Source organism: Rhinatrema bivittatum, chromosome 1 (genome assembly GCF_901001135.1).
Source record: "Rhinatrema bivittatum chromosome 1, aRhiBiv1.1, whole genome shotgun sequence".
Taxonomy (NCBI): Eukaryota; Metazoa; Chordata; class Amphibia; order Gymnophiona; family Rhinatrematidae; genus Rhinatrema; species Rhinatrema bivittatum.
The window spans coordinates 729,035,465-729,060,517 of NC_042615.1; the positions used below are offsets into that span (position 1 = coordinate 729,035,465).

Sequence of the window (25,053 nt, forward strand, 5' to 3'; positions counted from 1 at the left end):
TGGCCAAACTCCAGATACCCTCTCCAAAGCTCATGAAACATACCACCTTTAGAGAGCGATCCTTCATCATCGCAGGAACTGCCCACTGGAATAAAATGCCTTCCCATCTACGCCAGGAACCTTGCCACAAAAAATTCAAGCACAACCTTAAAACATGGCTGTTCAAACTTGCATACCCTGACTAACGAACTGACCCTCCATAAGATATGACATTACCCCGCATCCGACCGCCCTCCTGACCCCCTCCCCATCACCCTTTCTCTTTTTTCTTCCTACCCTATTTACCCTCGCCCCTTCACTCTCCTCTCACCCCCCCCACCCCACAGGTCCTCTCCTCTTCCTCACCCTCCATCTTTTACTTCACCCTTTCTAATCTTCCTGATTACCTAATATAACATTATTGTTAAAAAACTTACATGTACATTTGTATATATTTCTCGTACTATCATCCCCTACCCTCTTAACCGCTACCTGTTAATGTTCTATTGTAAAGCTTGTTGCTAGTTATTTATTTTATTATTATTATTATTATTATTGTAAAGCTTGTTGCTAGGTTATGTTACACTGTGAACCGAGGTGTTGTTTTGCAAACGTGCCTCGGTATATAAGAAACCCTTAAATAAAATAATAAAATAAATAATAATGAATGAGCACACTCTGTAGGCCCAATTTGGACTTTGGCGAAGAAATTTGTTAGTCTGACTTCTTGCCCAAAACTTCTGCTTTAGAATTAGCTCATCATGGTCAAATGGCAAGATCAAATATATAAGTTTTCTTCTTCTTGCCCTCCCCAGCAACAAACCATTCTTCAAGTTTTTTCAGGTTCATTAGGCAAGTTCACTCATTGATGGCCCTTGTTGCAGGCATCACAGGAGCTTCGGTTGACTTACTAGGGGCTGAAAGATATTGTAGCTCTGAGAATCACATTCTTCTACCTGTTCCATGTTTGCAGGAAGTTTTAGACCCTGATCCACCAAGTACTTGTCCAAAGGTGCAAGGAATAAATCCAGGTGCCGGGGCCATCAGTCTAGTGGATGTATGCAGTCTGTTTTGCAGTGTCCTGCTAATATAGGTCTTGAAGATGTATGGCGGGCTATTATTTTGTTAGAAAGGACTGTCAGTAAAAAATTAAATAATTTTCCCTTGTCTTTGGTCACCATTAAAGACCAAGGATATGCTCAACAATGTTTATTAAGTGGCCATGAAGAAAGATGAAAAACATTGCAATTTAAAGACTTATCTATCCAAAACTTGAATGCAACCAAAACAAAATTAGATCAGTGACAGGAAATATTTCAATTAAAGGTAAAAACCAGTGCCTGACTTGGGCTGAGTTTTGCCCACACAATGTGGGTTGCTTCAGGGGCTATATATATAAGAGCAACGTGAGAAAGAAGATGACCATTCAAATAATGTTAATTCCTTCACAGTAACTAGTATTGCAGCTACAGACATTAGCTTAGGCACAATAGCTCAGCACACATTCTGTAAACAGATTAATATCTCAGCAAACAGGAAGTCTACTGTATTTGTCCACTGCAGGAATCTTGTTTAAATTTACAGTACAAAACAGCATGAATACACAAGTCGGTTTACAGACTGTGAGCTGAGCTATTGTGCCTAAGCTAATGCCTGTAGCTGCACTACTAATTACTGTGAAAGAATTAACATTATTTGAATGGTCATCTTCTTTCTCACGTTGCTCTTAAGTATATAGCCCCTGAAGCAGTCCACACTGTATGGGTGAAACTCAGCCCCAGTCGAGCACTGCTTTTTACCTTTAATTAAAGTATTTCCTGACACCAATCTAATTTTGTTTTGGATGCATTGCTGCTACGTTGGATTGGCTTCCATGTTGTTTTCTGGGACTATCCAAAACTTTAAAACATCTATCATATTAGATTGTACCTATATGAAGAGACATTAAGTTTTTGGAAAATCGTTAAATGTTTAAATCTGTGCCTTTTGAATTTCCCACATATTTTCCTTAATGTTCCAAACAATTAAAGGTGAATTTTAAAAGCCTGGTGCATGCATGCATTAACTAGTGGATGCATGAATAAATAAGGTTTGTATTTTAAATCAGGAGCGTATTTTAAAAATCCGGCGAGATACGCGCATATCTCTTGCAACTGGAAAGTTTTCAAAAAGGGGCAGGGCTTGTTCTGGGCAGGGCATGGGCATTTTGGGGCATGAAAAAGAGATGTGCGCATAAATATTGACACAACCCAGCATGCTCCAAGGTGCATAACTTTACTTCTGCTATGAATGACCTGTAAGTTAAAAAATAAAGAAAAATAGGTAGATCTGCGGGATTTTAAGGGTCGGGGATTACTGGAGGGAGTGAATGCTATTAAACTAGGGGGACTTGGAGGACCTATGTCTTAACTGGGTGAACTGGGGTTGAACTGGTAAAACTGGGAATAGCATCGGTGCACACCCCTTTTAAAATTCCGTGTTTTACGGGATAGAAACAGCATTTGTGTGCACATGCGCACCCACTTAAAATTTAGCATACATGTGCACGCAGTCAGGCTATTTTATAACATGCTCAAGTTATAAAATTGCCGCGTCCCTTGGCATGGGCCGAAGTATGTACGCAAATGTGCGCTCGTTCACCAGTTTGAAAGTTACCGTCTATGGTTAAGTGCATGAAGGAAATTTTGTATATTGTGGATGAACATCTTTCCAGTGTCCTCAAAGCATATTGGGGCGGATTTTAAATGCCCTGCGCGCGTAAATCTGGCCGAATTTACGCGCGCAGGGCCCTCGCATGCCTATTTTGCATAGGCCGCCGGCGCGCGCAGAGCCCCGGGATGCGCGTAAGTCCCGGGGCTTCATAAAAGGGGCGTGTCGGGGGCATGTCGGGGGGTGTTGCGGAATGACGCGGTGTTTCGGGGGCGTGACGCGGCATTTCGGGGGCGTTTCGGGAGCGTGGCGCCGGCCCAGGGGCATGGTCGAGGCCTCCGGACCAGCCCCCGGGTCGGGTGGTGGCGCGCCAGCAATTCGCTGGTGCGCACAGATTTACGTCTGCTTTCAGCAGGCGTAAATCTGCCAACAAAGGTAAGGGGGGGTTTAGATAGGGCCGGGGGGGGGGGGTTAGGTAGGGGAAGGGAGGGTGAAGGAAAGTTCCCTCCGAGACCGCTCCGAAATCGGAGCGGCCTCGGAGGGAACAGGCAACGCACGCTGGGCTCGGCGCACGCAGGTTGCACAAATGTGCACCCCCTTGCGCGTGCCGACCCCGGATTTTATAGGCTACGCGCGTATCTTATAAAATCCAGCGTACTTTTGTTCGCGCCTGGTGCACGAACAAAAATACGCGCGCGCGTATGTTTTTAAGATCTACCCCATTATGTATCTAATTCTTCTTCCAGGAATAATGTTGTGGTTACCATGTCTGCTCAGAGTCTTTCAATCTAACCAGTTTTCTAGAGCAGTCTAATGACTCAGCCAATGTTCAGGCTACTCTCCTGATTTCTTGTTCTGCTGAGAGCGATAAAAAAATCTGATTATAAGATTATTGTTTTCCAATAAGGATGCTCTCTTCATGGGACAAAAAAATCTGGATATTTCCAGATGTTTCTCATCAGACTCAGATTAGACGTAAAACTTTTTTACAATATAGAAATTTGGTCATGAGTTTGGGAGTGGAATTTTTTCTTTGCTATCCAGCTAAGTATGCAATTAAAATTGATGGTAATAAGTCTATTTTCTTTGAGTCTGATCAGCTGAAGCAGAAAAGTACAGAATCCTACTTCCACTCTGGAGCCTATTTAATTTGGCAGGTTGCGTTAATTGTTATTTTTCAGGCATTTCAAGTGATTTTTTTTTCTTTTTTTATTTGAGTTTGCTCTAAAGTCCTTACAGGCCTCATATTATGGACTTGTATAAGGGGTATAATTGCCTTATTATTGTTTTTTAATATATTAGTTTTTCTTTTTCCCTTTTTGCTGCGAGCTGTATTATGCTTGTTTGTGATTTCTTTTGAAATATATACATAAAGAGTAAAAAAAGAAAAGAAGCAGTAGTCTCGTCGGCTATATATACATAAAGAGTAAAAAAAGAAAAGAAGACCTCGTCGGTGCCGCCCCGCCCGGGACCCAAGCCCTGCCCACCACCGATCCTGAGCCCCAGCCTCCCTGCGCTCCGACCCGCAGGCCACGTGGGACCCGCTGCCCCAATCAGAAGCCAGGAGTCTAAAGCAGCCCCGAACAGGAACTGACGCACAAAAATAAAAAAAAGAAAAAGGTAAAAGCCCTTTAAATTTGGGCTCCTTCTTCCGGCGATCTCTTTGCTGCGGCTCACCTGCCTCTCTTCCAGCCATCGCGACCTCGTCGGCGCCGCCCCGCCCGGGACCCAAGCCCCGCCGACCACCGATCCTGAGCCCCAGCCTCCCTGCGCTCTGACCCGCAGGCCACGTGGGACCCGCTGCCACCAATTAGAAGCCAGGAGTCTAAAGCAGCCCCGAACAGGAACTGATGCCCAAAAATAAAAAAAGAAAAAGGTAAAATCCCTTTAAATTTGGGCTCCTTTTTCCGGCGACACGCAACAAAGGGGCCTGCCCCTTTGTGCACCCCTTCGTGCAGCTCCTTAAGGCAGCTCTCTGGGAAATAGAACTAACGTCTTCATCACAAGAGCACTCACATCTGCCAAGCGAATTCCCCGTAGCGGTCTCTCCCACCCAAATCTCTCGCTGCGTTTTTCGTTCGCTCTCAGACAATCCCATCTCCCTTCCTCACTCGCCTGCTACCGTTATCGCGAACCATGATCTCTTTCGCCATCCCAATCATCCACAAAAGCAGGAGCAACTCAGTAAAAAACCAATCCTCACCCTCACTCATGCAAAAAAGATTAATTCCAATTATGATCTCTCCATTGAACCAACTGCTAGGTCTCACACATTTCTCCCTTACGCTTTTAAATGCTCAATCTCTCTCAAAAAAAACTCACCTCCTCCATGATTATCTCTTGGAAGCCCAACCGGACTTATGTGCCATCACAGAGACCTGGTTAAAACCAGAAGATATAGCCCGAATCAACCAACTTCCACTGAACTATTACAACTTCTTCTCTATCCCCAGTCCTAAGAAAAGAGGTGGAGGTCTGCTTCTTGCGGCAAATAAAAAACTAAGACTGTTGCTTCAGTGGGCAAATGCCTCCCCCCCCCCCTTAGAACTGGCCATCTTCAAATCTAACTTCCTACAAATTGGCCTCACCTATGCCCCTCCTGGCTACCTGGAATCAGATCCATCACCTTTAATTGAGCTCATAGCCAAACACATTAATTCAGACAAACCAGCTATCCTTTTGGGAGATTTCAACCTCCATGTAGATGAGACCCCTCTTTCACCTAGCAGTGAAACATTTATCAATTCATTGAACTTCATGGGCTTCAAATTATCAACGAACCTACACACAAAGCAGGGCATACCTTGGATTTGATTTTCATAAATGAGAGCCTCTCCCCCTCATTTCACACGGTCTGTTCACCAATCCCATGGTCGGATCACAAGTTGATCTCCACTACTTTGAAAAACCTTCAACCTATCCCTGCTCAGACACAAAAGACCACAATCCAATACAGGAAGTTATGCAACCCAGACACCCTCAGCAATCACCTGTCTTCCGAGTTAGAACAGCTCGACCTCACGGATGCAGACTCGGCCACTGCCTCATGGTCTAAAATCACTAAAAAAGTGGCAGACATCACCTGCCCATTAACCACAAAAATTCTACAATCAAATATAGACAACAGGAAACCGTGGTATACACCTGAACTAAAAACCATCAAGCGAGAACTCAGAAGCAGAGAACACCTTTGGCACAAAAACCCTTCTTCAATTAACCTGACGGCATACAAATCTATTATGCATTTATACAGGATCACCATCCTCCGCACAAAAAAAACCTTCTATTCCCAAAAAATCCATCATTTCATCTTCGACCCAAAAGCGTTATTTTCTCTTGTTTCTTCTCTCACCAAGCCATCACCTGCAGCTGTTCCAGATGATCAAGCGGCAAGCAAAGCAGCCGAACTAGCCACATACTTCAAAAAGAAAATCTCAGACCTCATTACTACGCTCACGAACAACAATCTACCTCTCCCCCCACCCGCCTTTACTGCATCTGCACTTCCGAATACAAAATTTGAGACCTTCGAGCCTACCTCATCATTAGAGATAGAAATCATTCTCAAAAAGCTCAAACCAGCTTCTCACCCTTTGGACACGATCCCATCCAATCTACTCATTTCCATATCTAGTACCATTTCCAAACATATTGCAGAGATCATAAATTGTTCCTTAGCACAGGGCCATGTCCCTGACCCTCTTAAACTGGCTATCCTAAAACCTCTGTTGAAAAAGCCTAATCTTTCGCCGGACGACCCAGCCAATTTCCGCCCTATTGCAAACCTGCCATTCATCGCCAAAATATTAGAAAGAATAGTAAATCAGCAACTCACAGAATTTTTGAACAACTACAAAATCCTCTCCCCTTATCAGTTCGCATTCAGGAAATCCCGCAACACTGAATCTCTCTTAATCACACTAACAGACACCATACTCTTGAGTCTGGACAAAAAACAACCATGTCTTCTCATTCTCCTCGACCTTTTGGCGGCTTTTGACACGGTTAACCACGCCTTTCTCTTAGATCGGTTATCGGACATTGGCATCAAAGGCACCATCCTTAGCTGGTTCAGGTCGTTCCTTCAAAACAGGACCTACAAGGTCAAAATTAACAACAAAGAGTCCCACCCCGTCTGCTCTACTTTGGGAGTACCACAAGGTTCCTCCTTATCCCCAACCCTCTTCAACATCTACCTGCTCCCACTCTGCCAACTCCTCTCCAAACTAAATCTAATCTATTATTTATACACAGACGACGTACAAATTCTCCTACAGATCACTGAATCATTAAACAAAACCCTTGATTTCTGGGATACCTGCCTCAAGTCTATAAACAGCCTCCTATCAAGCCTCAACTTGATCCTGAACAACAAGACGGAACTCCTACTCATCTCTCACGACGGAAATTTCACACTGCCCAACCCTCTCCCCGCAATCCTTCCTACCTTCTCCTCCCAAGTCAGAAACTTAGGAGTCATCATGGATAAACAACTTCAAAAGTTTCATCAACAACACGACTAAGGACTGCTTTTTCAAACTTCAAGTATTAAAACGATTGAGACCTCTCCTCCACTTCAATGACTTCCGTACAGTGCTTCAGGCAATCATCTTCTCAAAAATAGATTATTGCAATTCTCTTCTGATCGGCCTTCCTGCAAATTCTATCAAACCATTACAGATGCTGCAAAATGCCACAGCCAGAATTCTAACCAAGACCAAAAAAAGGGACCACATTACTCCCATCCTGATGAACCTTCACTGGCTTCCAATCAAATTCAGAATCTTGTACAAAACTCTAACCATCACCCACAAAGCTCTCTACAACATCACCCCACTAGAGCTCAAGTTCCCTCTTCGACCGCGCTTACCATCTAGGCCAGTAAGAGCAGCATATAAAGACACCCTCCAAGTCTCCCCCTTAAAAACCACTTTAAGAAAGAGAGCCCTCTCATCGTCTGGATCAACACAGTGGAACTCCCTTCCGCCAGACCTCCGGCTCAAACATTGCCCGGTCACATTCAAGAAAAGACTCAAAACATGGTTGTTCAATCAGGCCTTTGCTTAAATCAGATGTCCTGTTGAATTTTAATCAGTTCACTCTCCAGTATTCGTTTGACTTTCGCCAGCCTTCTCTAGATATAGACGAACACTATTTGTACATCTTAAGTTTCAATCCCAGGATCTTTGGCCAACACCCCGGTCTGAAACCGAATCATAGCACTACTAGCCTGTAATATATTTTTGAATTATTCCCATGGTTTTATCTTCAGGTTTTTGATCCTAGTTGTAATCCCTGTTTCAATGTAATTGCACTCTCTGAGGCACTGTTACTGTTACAATGTAAACCGAATTGATTTGTAACCTCTTACAAGAATTTCGGTATATAAAACTGTTAAATAAATAATAAATAGTCTGTGTTTTATTTTTTTTATATAGTGGTCATTAGAATTGTATTGCACTGAACATGTGACTTCTTAACATAAAAGATAAATGAACTTTGCAAAAGCAAGGAAACTAGAAGTAAAGAGGCATGCTATACCACGAAAACTTGTGTACATATAATTGCATAGACGTTTATGAACATACTCTACCTTATTACGACCAAGTCCTGCCATCTATATTGCCTATTTACTTTACAAAACAGCTAAAATAGAGATGAAATGCTAAGAAACTAATCCAGCATTCTATTGCATACCATATATCTCCTAATATACCATGAGGCCCCTTACCTAAATAGGAACTGTGGTTTTTATCTTGTAAAAATTTTTCAAATACTTCCCTAGGGAAAATAGAAACTTGGTTTGAAGTCTGTTGGACTACCGTGCCACTCCAATCATAGGCTCCAACAGCACCCAACATCATAACATCCTATAGGAAACAATAGAGATACTATGTCAAGCACGCATCAAAAATAAATGTAAGGAATAGTATACACAACTGCCTTATAAACAAACCTTTTGTTTTGAATAGTAGGCACTGAAGCCAACCTGTGACATTTCCATTTGGAAAGTGTTCCCTCCTTGAACAGTGCCTGGTGCAAAAAGATTATTTTAAAAGTTAATCACGTAGCATGAATGAAGATAATTTGTATACCATTCATATTTATATTCTTTTCATGCAATGTAACTGTATTTATGCAATAGTATTTGATTATCAATAATTAAAAAAACAAACAACCTGTAGTAAGTATGTAACTGATTTATCTGAGGTAGTTTGTTTTCCATTCTTCCAATTCTTGATAAAGCCGGCCCATACTCTATGAGTTAGTGTCATAAGAGAACAGTTATTTAGTTAACCTGGAAGATTGTAAAGGGACTGATTTAAAAACTGTTGTGGTTAATGTAAATCTCGTATAGGGAGAAAAGATCACAGCATTATAGAAAATGTGGCTAAAAGGGACTTCAAGAATTTATCTAGCTCATGCTATAGAGCATAAGCCAGTCACCCTAAAAGGATGTCTACAACTAAACCAAAGTGCAAGCCTGAGCAGCACAGAATGGAGTTTCAAACCCCAAGATGACCTCTAAAGTTTCATTTTTAAGGACTATGAAAAACTTCATAGCGAGAAGAGTTCTGTATTGTTTTTCATATCAGACATCTGTCTGCACCTTACAATTTGCTAGTACACAATGAATACAGAACTGCTAAGCCATGTCCTTTGTGGAAACCTGGCAGTCAATATCCAAATCCTATCCATTTAGCTAAGTTCGGCCTGGATTTATCCAAATGCACTAAATATCACATGCGATAGAAAAAGGGGCGTGTTTTATGGTAATAGGCAGTTTATCGCAATTTGCGCTAATAGCTATGGGAAGCACTAAGTTATCGCAAATTGCAATAACTTTTTCGCACTTTGAGATAAGTGCCAGAATTCTGGTATTTCCTACATACAACCACTGGGGGGACCATGTTTACTATCAGGGCCACTGAAGGGACAGAGACAGAGAGAATTAGGCAATTTCATTGAAATTGCCTAATTCGTTCTAAATGAATGCACATGACAATTAAATTGGTTACATGTGAAATTGGTTTCATGTGAAATGGTACATGCAATTCAAAATTTAAACTATTGCTAAGTTGATAAATTTGGAAGATTGATGATCACTTGTAGATAAATTAAAGAAATTCTGAAAATTTGCTGATTCCCTCTGTGTGGACATATAGATTACAAACAACACATAATATAGCTTTTTCTTATTATGCACCTGTTCTATGGAATGCACTTCCAGCTGAGATATGCTTGGAACGAGATTTTAAATTGTTTAGAAAGAAACTGAAGACTTTTTATTTTGCTGAAGTATTCAGTTAATTTTAATGTGTTCATGATGCGATATTGATTATCCAGCACTTTGACTATGGTTTTAATATGATTTATGAATTTATTGTTGTAAACCACATTGAACGATTTTTGGTTATCAGCAGTATATAAAATTATGTAAATAAATATTAAATAAAAATGTGCCTCTGGAGGTGTTACTGGATTTCCTCTGTGCCATGAGACAGGTCCCAAATCTCATGACTGTAACTCGCCTATGGCTAAAAGTGAGATAAACTGGCTTTATTATCTTTAGATGGGTTAATTAGTTGGCATTACATATTGAGAAGTACAGGTTGACTGAGTTAATGCAGGAACATTTGCTTAATCTTTATAAAAACGAGGTTTCACTTTCTAAAATTAAAACTTAAAAACAAAACTATATACTGTACAATCCCTTGTATACTTATGCTGCTATAATAAAGCTATAAACTACCTCACAAAGGCTAAGTGTCTGCTCCCTAAAAGAAACAAACAAACTTGGGTTGAGGGTTAACTGTTAATATCAGGTAATCTATCACTATAGCCACTCCTCTACAATGCCTTGCCTCTTGTACCTAGCATACTATTCCAGATAAATGTTTGTCTAAGGGGTGGGCAAGTCCGGTCCTTGAGGGCCGCAAACCAGTCGGGTTTTCAGGATATCCTTAATGAATATGCATGAGATAGACCTGCATACACACTGCCTCAGTTGTATGCAAATCTATTTCATGCATATTCATTAGGGGTATCCTGAAAACCCGACTGGTTTGCAGCCCTCGAGGATCGGACTTGCCCACCCCTGGCTCTAACCCATTCCAATTATGGAGAGTTCACTGCATTCCACTACTTATCCCCCTACATAGATATCCTTATAGCTGGAAAGTTATAGATATAGTGCCATTTTCTGAAAACTGATACATTGTCAATGGCAGGCCCATACAAACAGAAAAACAATAGGAAAAAAAAAACAGCCCTTTCTATAGGCATGCAATTGGACCCTACCTTTCAGAATTGGAAGCTGAGTTAAAAAGACTACTGCAGATGTTTATTATATATGAACATTATCAAAGCCGTGGTGCCATTTGTACTGTGGAAGGGAATGACGGATAAAAGATAAAAAAGAAAAAAGAAAAATAAATAATTTTTCTAAAGAACTGTTGATGTCACAGATTAAAACATGAATAAATGAGGCGTCTTGATGATCTGCTGTTACGAGGTGTCCCCTGAAGAAGGCTGGTGACAGCCGAAAAATGGTCCGAGTTGGGGCAGTGTTTGGAACACTACAGTGGGAGCTAAGTACTTTTATTGAAAATATTTAGTTTAATAAAATTCATAGAACCTTTTGGTATGAGGCAATTGGGTTGGCTAAATAAAGAAATAAATGGGTGGTTAAAAAGTGAGATACAACGTCAAGTGATTACATTAAAGTGCTAAAAAAACGGCTGATGCTGTTTGTGGCCCATTGTGTGGCGAGAGACGGTGGATTAAAAATTGCTGCACTAAGTTCTAATGACGTTCTCTATGTTGAAAAATTATAAAGATGGTTGATAAAGAATGAATTGTTTCCTCTCTTTGGATATCATTATCAAAGCTTACCATACAAGGATTTTGGAAAAAGCATCTGTTTTGATTGACAGTCTACCTTTTTATTGTGCTGTAATAATGGAAACTAGACTTTTTATGTGCTTGATTCAGTCACTTAGAGGATGGAAAGGAGGCCTGCGGCAAATAGCTATTCAAATTATGAAAGTGCGGTTCAGAGTTTGAACACGGTGACTTTGGGAGGTTGATTAGTGATAAATTGATTGTTAAGGAGTACACAATAAAACATTTGAGATTGACCAGGCACCATAGCAAGGAACCCATTATTGTCCTCATTATAGAGAAGGTGATTTTGAAACAGCCCACATATGAATAAAGTCTATGAGTACTTCCTATCACAGGCTTTAACCCAAATATTCAAAACAAACCTATGCACATAGGCCTGCTTTGAAAATTTTCAGGTATGCACAGTATGAACACAGACATACATGCACAAAGTTGCACCTCCCAAGCAGATGTAACTTTATGTAGGTAGATTAATGAACATACTTTAAAAAACTGAAAGCATGCATGTAAATTCTTTTCCCACTGCAATTCCACCCCCTAGATTGCCTCTTCCTATTTGTGGCAAAAGTATATGCAAAATCAGTTTTCATGCATACTTTTACTCACAAATTCTACTGGTTTATTTTACAGCACAATTCATGCTCATAAAACAGGGTTTTGTGTACTAATGTACTTTGAAAATCAACCCCAATATGCATAAGCCTAATTTATGTTTGCCACTTCACACCAGATCAACTGAACAGGCTAATCCATTCCATGCTTAGCTTTGTAGTTCAGATTTTCTTAGGAAGCAATTCTTAGTGTCCAGAGGCCTAAGTAATGGGACGGCCTTGTGCCCCAGTGCCGTGCCTAGGCCTAGGCTTTGGCAATGGGACTAGGCCTTAGGTCAGTCCCCAGATCCAGTTCTAGGCCTCTGTGATGGAAGCAGGCCCCAGACTGGGCCCCAGTGCTGGGATTAGGCTTCAGCATAAGGAGCAGGTCTCAGCAATGGGACCAGGTCTCAGGCCAGTCCCCGGCACCAGGTCTAGGCCTCAGTGCTCATAACAGGCCTCAAGATGGACTTCTGTACTGAGCCCAGTCTTCAGTGATGGGATCAGGCCCAAGGCCAGTCCATGGGGACCAATTCTAGGCCTCAGGAACAGAACCAGGCCTTGAGTTGGGCCTTGGCGCTGGGGCTATGCTTTGGGCCATGCCTTACCATTGAGCTTAGGTCTTATCACCAATATAGGCCTCAGCAACAGTATCATGCCTCAGGCTGGACCCTGGTGATGGGACCAGAACTTGTGTCAAACACCGAGCCAGGCCTTGACCCTGGTGCTGAGGTCAGGTCTTAGCACTGGGACCAGGCACGTTGATGTCGAAGCCTTGTCTCAGTAGAGGAGCTTTATTTTTGCTTTTTTTTTTTTTTTTTTCAGTTTGGCAAATGAACTAAGCTAAAAATAATTAATCAAACTAAATCTTAATGAAAAAAATCCCCAGAACCAAAAAATATACCAATCTGCAAATTATGGGGCTGCACATCCCTAATTTGTCATCTGTCTAGCTCAGAATGTACATAAATTAGTGTATAATGGAGGTAGTGCATGCAAATATGCATATTCATTGTGGATATCCTGAAAACCTGTCCAGTTTGTGACTCTCAAAGAACGGAGTTGACGACCTGTGCATTAAACATAAAATAAAATACATACATACAATTACATATAATAAAACAACTTTATATCAATTCTGTCTTCATGCAATCATTGAAGTATCAAATCATTCTTGTGGGGAAAAAGTGTGGGGTTAGGACAGGGGAGGGAAAGTATTCGTGGAGATTTCATTTTGAAATCCCTGTACATTCTTTCAGACACATACTTTGCACCTGCTTTGAAGGAGATGCAAAGTATGTAGGTATAAAAGAACACATTAACCCACCAGCAAAAACTTTCATAGGGAAACTCTGTGGGAGTTTCTCTTTCAAAATTAGCTTGCAGGGCCATGGGTACCACTAATTTGTGGGCCTGTAAGCTCCACAGGTAGTTCTAAAATTGAATCTTTATTGGACACTTTTTAAATGTGAAAAGGTAATGTTCCAAGAACACTTTGAAGAAGGGTACATTACCTTCAATACTGAAAATGCGTTCCCCCAGAGTTCCAGCTTTTTCTAAGAGTGCAGCCTCATCAGACACATTGAAGAAATATTTTTCAGGAGGAAAACTGGCGATTGCTTTTATTTCATTAATTAAATTTTTTGTATCAATGCTTTCCCTGTTGTAGTATCCCAGGACCTTAAAATAGAAAAATACATATTTAATTTTAGTAGAACTTGATTAGTATACACAAAAATGCTTACAGTCTAAGTGCTGGGCACACAAAAGTGAACTAAGGTCACAATGAAAGCAGTGAAAAAAGGAATCGCAATGAAGTCTCTAGGTAGCTTTATGTTCCAACTAAAGCTTTGTAGAGCTTTGCATTCATTTTGAATGAATGGATTATTGGAACAGAAAAACCTTGTCTGGTTTATTTTGATCCAAATGAAAAGAATGGATGGGAGGCCCTTAAAACAATGAAAATGTTCATTTTCATTTGCTTTCAGAACCATTAAAGTCTATGGGGCAAGCTAAACCAGATTTTTTTGTTTTTGATGGCAAGCCAGACAAAACAGAGCTAAGATGGGAAGTAAGGAGGACGATGAATCAAGGTCAAGCATTTTTTCAACCAGCCTGTCCCATCTGTAAGATGCATGAATTAGCAATGACTCCCTCATTGTTTTTTTTAAACTGGAAAAGCAACTTTGAACACAGTCACCATTTTGAATCATTTACTTCATGAAGTTGAGTGAGAAAGGTGCTAGTTTCTGTAACTGTGTTTTGCAGAGTGAAAGAAAATATTTCTAAAACATTTAGATAGGAGAGAGGAAGATAAGTTTAAGTTGCTGTTGTTTCTCAGTGTATGATAGGAGACATACTGATCTCTCTGACTGTTACAGTAACAACAGGAGTTAGAGGGTTCTGGAGAGAGATATGGGTGAATTTTCAAAAGGTTGTGTGTGAAACAATTAGCGTATACACACATAAATAGCATGTACTTATGTACATACTATTATAGAAACATCAAGCATACACATAAGGGTTTACGTTCACATAAACGCGTGTAAAAAAAGGACGTTCCAGAGACATTCCAGAGCAAGGTCAATATTTAAATGTGTAACTGGTCCTCAAGTCTGGTGCTCTATCTTTCACTTTGGGGTGGTATGGGTCCAGTTCAGTCCAGACAGGGAGGAAGAATAATCTTCCAGGGCCCTCTGGCGTGTCTATCCACTTCTCACTCTCAATGCTCACACTGAAGGTGAGGAACGTCCAACAGGTGCCAAACAGTTCAGAGAAGGAGCAATGAAGGCAACAACAGCAAGGGTAGGAACATCAGGAAAAACACTCTCAGGAGTCCATGAATGGTGTTCAAATAAAATAGTCCTTACTGTAACTTAAATAAAATAATCCAAGCCATAATGCCAAAAATACAAAACAGAATAAAAAATGTAATAGCAATAAAGATGATTGTTAATTTGCCCATCTTAGATGTTTCCTCCCTTCTCACTTCTCTTGCACCATTATCCATGGAGAAAAACTACTCCTCTTACAATGTGGGAAAACTGAAATGGGGTTCCATCATACTCAGCAAATAGAATCTGCAAGCACAAAAACTGTGGGACAACTGACCCCACATACAAAAACATTCAATTGATCCAATTTTTTTCTTCAACTGGAAAAAAAAACTGCATCCCTATCTCAATGGGTTAGGTCCTGTGAGTCCTTGTATCAAAATGTATCAGAGCTTCTTACCCCTGCTTCTTCAGGTCTCTCAGCAATCAGCCTCTTGCTTCAAGTCCTCACTTTTGTCCCAAGCCCTTAGAGATACCAGGAGTATGCTCCAATGCTCTTCCCTTCAAACTGGCCAAGTCAAAGTCCAAAAAAACCCTTTAATCCAAACTCTTTCACTGTTCAGCTTCATTGGATGCATGTTTTCAATGCACTAGCATTACCCCTTATTCAGTAAGGGGCCAAAAACACACATCCAATGCATTTTGATGGCCCTATTAGGTATTCCCGCATGATTTCAGAAATTGCTTTCAGAAAAGCAGTAAAAACTGTTTTTCTGTGCACCCTCCGACTTAATATCATGGCGATAGTAAGTCGGAGGTCCCGAAGGGTAAAAAAAGTTAAAAAAAAAAAAATTTGAAGTCAGCCAGCGGCTGTCAGGTCGAAAACCGGATGCTCAATTTTGCCGGCGTCTGGTTTCTGAGCCCGTGGCTGTCAGCGGGCTCGAGAACCGGCGCCGGCAAAATTGAATGTCGGCTGTCAAACCCGCTAACAGCCACCGCTCCGGTCCCAAAGGAGGCGCTAGGGACGCGCTAGTGTCCCTAGCGCCTCCTTTTGCCTGTTTATACCGCTGGGCCTCATTTAAATACAGAATCGCACGCACAGGAGAGTGGCCTGTGCGTGCGCCTGCTCTCCCGCATTTTTACTGTATCGGCCTGTAAGATAGCACACTTTGCAATAAACTGCCTATTACCATAAAACACATTCCTATTGTATGCAATATTTAGTGCATTTTGATGAATCTAGGCCTAAGTAACATATCCGGATAAGTTACTTAAGCAAATAAATGGCGATTCTTCAGACTTTTGTGGATAAATAATGATTTTTTTGTGTTATCTGGATAAGTTACTTACCCGGATAAGTTTAAATATCTACCTCCTAATGTATTCATGTGTATCTATATCTATATGCATAAATATTGCAGAGCAGTTATGAGTATTTTGTAATCCATATATATACTGTATAATATGTGTGGGTTATAAAATGCTAGCTTTCATCCCCCTGACCGATATACATGTGTATATGCCACCATGTGCAGTTTGAAAGTTATCCTCATAGGGGTTGATTTTAAAAAATTGCGCGATCGCGTACTTTTATTCGCCCACCAGGCGCAAACAAAAGTACGCTGGATTTTATAAGATACGCGCGTATCTTATAAAATCCGGGGTCGGCGCGTGCAAGGGGGTGCACATTTGTGCAACTTGCGCGTGCCGAGTCCAGCGCGCGCTGCCTGTTCCCTCCGAGGCCGCTCTGATTTCGGAGCGGCCTCGAAGGGAACTTTCCTTTGGCCTCCCCCCTCCTTCCCCTCCCTTCCCCTACCTAACCCACCCCCCCGGCCCTATCTAAACCCCCCCCCCTTACCTTTGTTGGCAGATTTACGCCTGCTAAAAGCAGATGTAAATCTGCGTGCGCCAGCGGGCTGCTGGTGCGCCGTCACCCGACCCGGGGGCTGGTCCAGAGGCCTCGACCACGCCCCCGGGCCGGCGCCATGCCCCTGGGCCTGCCCCCGAAATGCCGCGGCCCGCCCCCGAAAAGCTGCATCATTTCGGGAACAGACAGTGGTGCTAACTTGAAATGTGCAGTGGAAGATGGAGGCTATGAGATGATTCATTGCTCTGTACCTATAGTTTAGGGTTTTATCTCCAGTGCTCCTATTGCTATGCACTCTCGGTGGCTTTGGATGTTTTGGCCTCTGTTTATACTGTTTTCAGAGTTCTTTTCAAATTCCCTTAGGGCATTTACTATTGGTCTTTCTATCCCAATCTGATTCTTTACATACTTGCTGCACCTCTTATAGCCCCTGCGATGTTTATGCCACTGTTGTGCCACTTTTCCCTTTTTTGTGTCTTGGGGCATCAATGCCACTTTTGTTCTTCCATTACCCCTCTCTCACTATTTGATACCACTGGGTGATTTTTTTTTTCTAACAAATGTGACTGTCCACTGATAGCTGAATAGTCCAGTTGTGCTGATATTTTATGTTGTACAATTATGTTTTAGTTTTTTTTTAGTTTTTATGTATTGTAACTTGATGTTTTACTTTTGTACATCACTTTGGGTGATTTATTGAAATCTATAAAGTGATTAACAAATATTTTTAAATAAATGTGTATGTCCACACTATTTGGTGTACTGTAATATGATTAATTTGCTGTCATAGCCCTTACTCTAAACCATGGAGTTTAATATTGGTTCTCCTACTGCTGTGCACCTCTTATTGTTGCAGGAGCGCAAGGGAGCGATCCAGCTTCTGGGGAGAGTGGTGTGCCCTTGGACCACGACGCAACTGCAGAGAGGAGCTCCTTAGAAGCACCGAGGCAGGTGAGACGTATCCCAGCATAGGTTGACAGGCAGAAGACCAGGGACTCCTCCGCCGAACCTGATGCATCAGTAGAGACCCAATAACGCAATGCTGGTCTCTGGGGTAGCCCTCCGGCCACTCGATAGCCCTTTCGGACCTGCCGTATGGGAACAGAAAATGCGCTACGATGGAGAGAGGTCAAGGACAGGTGATGATACTGGAACAAGACGAAGACTCAAGACATGGACAGACGAGGATACTGAAGACATGGTCAGATGAGGATGCTTGAAGACACAATCAGACGATATTTGAAGACATGGTCGGACTAAGGTACTTGGAGACATGGTTGGGCGAAACATCAGGCAAGAAGGCAAGGCTGGGTCATGGTTACATCAGGGTCAAGGCACAGTTGTATCAAGGTTAAGGCATGGTTTCAAGGCAAGGTTACATCAAGGTCAAGGCAAGGGTATGTCAAGGTTCAGACATGGTTACGTCAGAGTTCAAACAAGGCAATGCCAAAGTTCAGACATGGCTTCGTCAAAGGTCCAGTCACGGCTATACCAAGGATCAGACATGGAGACGTCAAGGTTCATGCAGGACTACATCAAGGTCAAGACAAGGCTAAGGCAGGGTTGAGGCAAGACAAGGACTCTTGAAGAATGGACAGACGATGAAAGGCAGAACGTCAGAAGATTAGACGGCATAGACACATGGAGACAAGGACCTCGGGGACAACAAAGACGAGACATCTGAAAGCAGGTTCAACTGGGGTATCCAAGGCAGGGACATCAGGACTTCGGACCCCCAAAGACACTCAATCAAGAGCAACGAGGAGGCACAGGAAGATAGGACATCCGAACGCCAGGCCTTCCGGTCTTCGGACCTGCCGGACACTCAACCAAGAGCATCACGAGGGCCCCAATGGATAGGACAACTGGATGTCTATGGCAAGGACTACTTCAGAGAAAGACTTCTATGAATAGGGCATCTGAGACGGACATCAGGGAAGACAGGACATCTGGAAGCAAAGTCAACTGAAGACGGAGCATCTGTGGACAAAGACATCGAACGGAGACATCAGTGGATAGGACACGGGATCCGATGAGATACCAGGACATAGAACGAAGATGAAGACAAGGATCAGGAACCACAGAAGAAGACAAGGAAATTCCCCACAAAGAACAGAATGTCTTGAAGATGCATAGGAGGACATCGTCGAAGACTCCTGGACCGAAGAGCTGGAATGGAGGATCCAGGACCAGTCCAACTCCATGACTGACTCCTTGCGAAGGCGAAGACGAACTGAAGACTGAGCCCTTTTGTAGGGCTGAAGAGGAACACCCAGGATGACATAATGAGGAGGAGCCAGAGGACTGGCCCTTTAAATATGAAGAGGAGATGCGGCCCAGTGCCTAAGGAGGCAGGACCAGGGACAGCAGCCATGCTGTGCAGAAGAAGCAGGCCCAAGGTGGCTCCTGCTACAGGAGAAGGCTGGGGATGGCTCCAGCCGCATGATGCACTGGTGGCAGTCTCCGGGTTGCGAAGAGGAGCTCCAGGGTGGCCTTCCAGCCGCAGAATAGGAGGAAGACGTCGGTGGCCCCCTGTCATGAAGACTAAGGGCTTCAGGGGTAATAGGGCGCTAGTGACTCTACCTCCTCCTTATTAGTGGTAGTGGCGGCTGTCAGTGGGTCCGACAACTGATGCTTTAATTTTACCGGTGTTGGTTTTCAAACCTGCTGACAGCTATGGGTTCGGCAAATGGACGGTGGCAAAATTGAGCATCCATTTTCGAACCTACCGACCGACGGTCAGATTTTTTTTTTTTTTTAAGTTTTGTTTTTTTTAATTTTTGGGGCCTCTGACTTAATATCGCTGTGATATTAAGTCAGAGAGTGTACAGAAAAGCATTTTTTTCTGCCTTTCTGTATACTTACCCAATGCCGAACATTTTACTTTCTGTATTTTGGGTGACTAACTAATAGGCTCAACAACATGCATTTGCATATGATAAACACTATTAGTATCGGGTGGGGGGGGGGGGCACACATTTTCCACAAGCTATTACCCCTTACATTATAAGGGGTAATAATAGCGCGTCTAAAACGTGCGGTCAAACGGGGGCTAAACGGTGCGTTCAGCTGAGCGCACCGTTCTGTATCGGCCTGAAAATAGAGATTAACCCATCATACAAAATGGCACATTTAAAATCACCTAGGAATACTACAAAATCATAATCAAATTATGCAGTGTGAGGATTGTGTTGCTGCAGTCAAAAATACAATGGTGGTGGCAATGGGAGGGACACCTTGGGAGATCTGAGGCAGGATTGAAGTTTGGCAGGTAACAGGACATTTTGCCAGCCTCTGCACAGGCTGATGCATTAATCCAGGCCTGCCTATGAGGGCAGAAAATGCTTGATTTAGCTGCAGAGTTATAATGGGAGATTAACAAAGTAGCTCATGACAACTCCCCTACATTCATGGAAATTACTAAATAGATTCCCTATCCTGCTACTTCAATGTCCCCATCTTCAGTTGAGACGTTTAAGAACTTCAACCTAGATTCATATGACCCACTTGAGTTCTTCCAATGTATATGTAATACCAAAATATGTATCTTACATTTTGGTATTACATATACTTTTGTATCTTACAAAAGTATATGTTATATCATAATATGTAATGACCAAAAGGATGAATGTTACTTTTGTAAACCATTGTGATCTTCACTTGGAACGATGGTATATAAAATAACTAAATAAAATAAATACATAAATAAATATTGGGACTGATTTGTGGATCTTTTGATGCCTTAGGCTGTTCATTCCACTGTTGTTGGTGCACTTTGCTCCTCTTTTGGTGTTTTGGGATCTTCATGACACCGTTGGTACAGCTTTGTACCTCCCAAGGTGCCTTAGGATGTTCACGGCACAGTTTACACTGTTTTGACCCTCAGTGCCTTGGGGTGTTCCTGCCATTTTTGGTGCTGATTTGCTCCTCTCATAGTACCTAGGGATATTGATGCCTCTGTTTATTTATTTAAAAAATATATTTATTTATCTGACTTTTATATTCCACTTTTCAGCACTTCAAAGCGGATTATATTCAGGTACTGTAGTTATTTCTCTATCCCCAGAGAGTTCACAATCTAACAAGTAAATTTTAAAAGGTGTGCCCATAAACGCACACATTGGGCATGCGAGCAAACACATGCTCAATTGTGCATGCAAGTACATGCATACCATTTAAAATATCCATACCATGCATATGTGTTGGAGCCTTTACAAGAGAGAGAAAGAGAGAGAGACTCTTTTAAAGGGCCAATCTGACACTCTATATATCTCCCACTATAAGAGTGACACTTTCAACTCAGGATGGGGAGAGGCATTGTTACAAAGGTCTATAGACCTTTGCACCTATTATGATCATGGACCCTTGAGCCGGCTAGAAGATGAGAATGCGCTGAGGGGAGGCCCACAGCGGAAGTCGTAGCCAGGATGCAGATTGGAGCCAGGAGACCAATCGTTGTGTTCCCATAATGTAGAGGCCCAATCCAGAGCCCTCCCATCCAACAAGGATACAATATAGCTGGTCTTCACCAGATCCGATGGGAACTGTGTAGGCAGTAGTGTAAATCGTATGTAGCATTGGTTAAGGAAACCACGGCATTGCTTAGCTTCACCTGAGTACCGGGGCGGAGCTGGCAGCTGCGTAGAAGCTGCTGGTCCGGGACTTGGAACCGGGACTGGAGCAGGAGGCGCTATTGGGGGAGTGGAGTCCAACCGGTTTGCCAGTCTCTCTACTGTTGCTGCCAGGACATCCAAGCAGTGTTGTTGCTGCTGCAGCCGCTGGGCAATACCAGAAATGGCCTGAAGGCCGGCAAGGTCCGCCGGGTCCATGGCCTTGCAAACTGTTATGATTGTGGGCCCTTGAGCTGGATAGAAGATGATGAGAATGCGCTGAGGGGAGGCCCACAGCGGAAGTTGTAGCCGGGAGGTGGATCGGAGCCAGGAGACCAACAGGAACTTCACCACTGGAAGCCCGAGATCCCCCCGGGAGGAACCCTTGGTGACACGAGCCGCTTGGACGTAGGTGAGGCCTCCTGGAGATGAGAGTCCAAAGAGAGTCCCAGAAGTCCTGAGCCGGGAGGTGAGTCGGAGCCAGGAGACCAACAGGAACTTTACCGCTAGAAGCCCAAGATCCCCCTGGGAGGAGCCCTTGGGGACCCGAGCCGCTTGGATTTAGGTGAGGCCTCCTGGAGAAGAGTCCAAAGAGAAGTCCGAGACAAGGCAGGTAGCAAAGGAGCAAAATGTGGAGACGGACTAGCGGTCAGGGCAGGCGGCAGACAGCAGAAACCAGAGACAAGCCAGAGATCAAGATGGGCAGCGAAGCAGGAAACTGGAGGACGTACCGAAGTCAGGAGCTAGGAGGACGAGCTGAGGGGAGGACGGAGCTGGAAACAGGAACAGGTTGGAACAGAGCAGGAGTCAGGAACAAGCTGGAAAAGGAACAAGGCTGGGACGAAGCAGGAGTCAGAAACAAGCTGGAACACGAGCAAACAACTAGCTACTCAAGCGAGACAACCTATTTTAGGCAAAGAAGGAAGCTGACAGCCAGGCTTAAATACAGGAAGGCGTCTGATGTCATCTCTAGGGCGGAGTAATCCACAACACAATGCAGGAGTAGAAGCCTGCACTTCAAATATTCAACACCAAACAGAAACCTTTGATGAAAAGAATCTGAAGTTGAGAGGACTTATTGAATTATCTGCACTTCCCTCTGTTTGGTGTATCTCTAGGGCAAAGCCATCTTCCCCACACTGGTCCCTTTAAATTGCCAGCCCCTATGCGCATGCGTGCCTAAGAGGCGGGCCCAAGAGCTGGGAGTTGGCGGCGTCTCCCTCATGGAGGGAGTGCCGCGAGGCCCCAACCGGGCCGGACACGCAAGGGGAGCGCCAGAGAGCATCGCGGAAGGTAGGGGGACCAGCTGCTGACCCCCGCAGTCTGGAAATGCAACAGCATGCTAGGCAGACCAAAGTAATACCGGCCCCCCCCTACAAAACCCACCCTGAGTTGAAAGTGCCCCACTTACAATGGGAGATATATTGTCCCTTTAAAAGAGGCTCTCTGTAACTCCCCCCCCACCCCGTGGTCTGAAATCTCTAGACTTGCACCTCAACAGGACCAGTAATAAAGTTACCTGCATAACTTGGCACCTTTTTATTTATATTATAGACATTTGATCTAAGATATCACATTGGTTTACATTCAGGTACTGTAGGTATTTCCCTATCCCCCAAAGGGCTTACAATCTAAGTTTTGTTTTTTGTACCTGAGGCAAAGGAGGGTAAATTGACTTGCCCAATGTCACAAGGAGCGATAGTGGGACTCAAACCCTCGTCTTCTGGTTCTTAGCCCACTGCTCTAACCACTAGGCTATTCCTACTCACCTGTTGCCGTCGTCAGCTTTGCAAACTTCAGGGGTTTCGCATGTATGTCTTGGACCCACCACAGAATACCCACTCCCCACCCCTTTATTATTGACGCATGCACAAGTATACGTACGCGTATTTCCTAGAGATGTGCAGACCAAAAGTTTATGTTCATAAGTCCATAAGTCGAAAGGGGGGGTCAATTTTGGTCAATATGGACATATGGAGAATTCCATAAGTTGAGTCTATGTCCATACGTGCAAATAAAAATTTAAACCCCTCACCCTCCTTAATCCCCCCCCCCCCAAGACTTACCAAAACTCCCTGGTGGTACAGCAGGGAGTCAGGACGCCATTTCTGAACTCCTTTGCGAGGAGCACGTGACGTCGGCGTCACGTCGGAGTGACGCAGCGTCACGTGATTCCCCGCGCGTTCGCTCCGGGACCCTCATTGCACCCAAAAGGAACTTTTGGCCAGCTTGGGGGGGGTCAGGAGGCCCCCCCCAAGCTGGCCAAAAGTTCCGTCGGCGTGACGCCGACGTCACGTGCTCCTCGCAAAGGAGTTCAGAAATGGCGTCCTGACTCCCTGCTGTACCACCAGGGAGTTTTGGTAAGTCTTGGGGGGTGGGGGGATTAAGGAGGGTGAGGGGTTTCAATTTTTATTTAGGATCAACAATCGCAATTTCCAACTTATTCAACATAGCTATGTTGAATAAGTTGGAAATCCGATCATTTTCGCCTCATCACTTTTTTAAGTTAAAAAAAAAAAAAGTTGCGTTTTACATTTAAGTTCAAAACGAATGCACACCCCTAGTATTTCCTGGCTTCTCAAAATTCACATTGTTTGTGCACAGCCCACATACACATGTGTGGGGCCATTTTCGCACAAGCAATGCTTTTAATATCTACCTGTTAGCTTGAATCCAAAACAATGGAGAGTAAATTGACTTGCCCAAGGTCACAAACAATGGCAGTGGGATTTGAACCCTGATCTCCCTGTTCAAAGCCTGTTGCTCTAACCACTAAACTCTTCCACTGCTTTGCCCTAGCCCACTGCCTTGGGTTATTCATGCCATTCTTGGTATTACTTTACCCAACTCTTGGTCTCTTAGATGTTGCTGTTGATGCCTGCCTGCAAGTTTCATTAAACTCAAAGAGAAAATCCCAATTTTGGAGCCAAATTGGGATGTATTGTTTTCCCCATTGACTTTAATAGAATACAAAAGACTGAATGACATGAAAAAAACTAATAATTTTTTTGGGCTTGAAATGTAGTTTCACTTTGTGGGATGTGTCATGAGCATAGCATAACCTGGTTTCAATTAAAGTTGTTTGAATAGCCAATGAAGTGAAGTTCAATTCTGAAAATGACTCTGAGAGAGATATATAATATTATATATATAGTTTGCTGTCATTAGTTAGTAGCAATATGTTCTATTATTAGGGTCTTTAGTTTGCTGGTGCTTATTATACTGAGTATGAAAATAAGGGTTCCCAAATAGATGGAGCAAGTAAACAATCTGTGCTTGAGAGAAAAATTATGATACTTTAGCTTTGATGAAATTTTATTTTACAAAACAAACTCAAAAGGTCAGACTGTTAAAATCATTTCCCAGAAAAAGAATCAACCTAGTTTCACTGAAGCAACAGCACAAGCAGTGTTATGTAGAGTATCTTTTCACTTAAGTTACTCTTAATAGCAGTAACTATAAACAAACCATTACTCACAGCTATGCCAAATCTTGTTATGTTGTCTGTGTTGCAACTGGCAATCACTCGCGTCAATAATGAATTGTCATGTGATTCACCATCTGTCACCACCACCATGACTTTTGCAGCTCTTGGCCGTCCACCATATTCAGTAGAAAAAGCATTTGCTCTGTAATAATTAAAGTACTCTATTGAATAAAGACAAATGCATTCTCTC

At 43.0% G+C, this 25,053-nt stretch overlaps 1 protein-coding gene across 1 annotated transcript in view; it reads right to left on the minus strand.

The window, feature by feature from the left end:
• ITGA2 (integrin subunit alpha 2) overlaps nucleotides 1-25,053 on the minus strand; it is a 302,711-nt gene that overhangs the window by 117,603 nt on the left and 160,055 nt on the right. Inside the window, exons 8-11 of the mRNA XM_029577571.1 lie at nucleotides 24,855-25,005; nucleotides 13,640-13,805; nucleotides 8,585-8,661; nucleotides 8,360-8,498 (exon numbers count right to left, since the gene is read on the minus strand). Coding sequence (XP_029433431.1) covers nucleotides 8,360-8,498; nucleotides 8,585-8,661; nucleotides 13,640-13,805; nucleotides 24,855-25,005 — 533 coding nt within the window. The remainder of the gene's footprint in view (nucleotides 1-8,359; nucleotides 8,499-8,584; nucleotides 8,662-13,639; nucleotides 13,806-24,854; nucleotides 25,006-25,053) is intronic.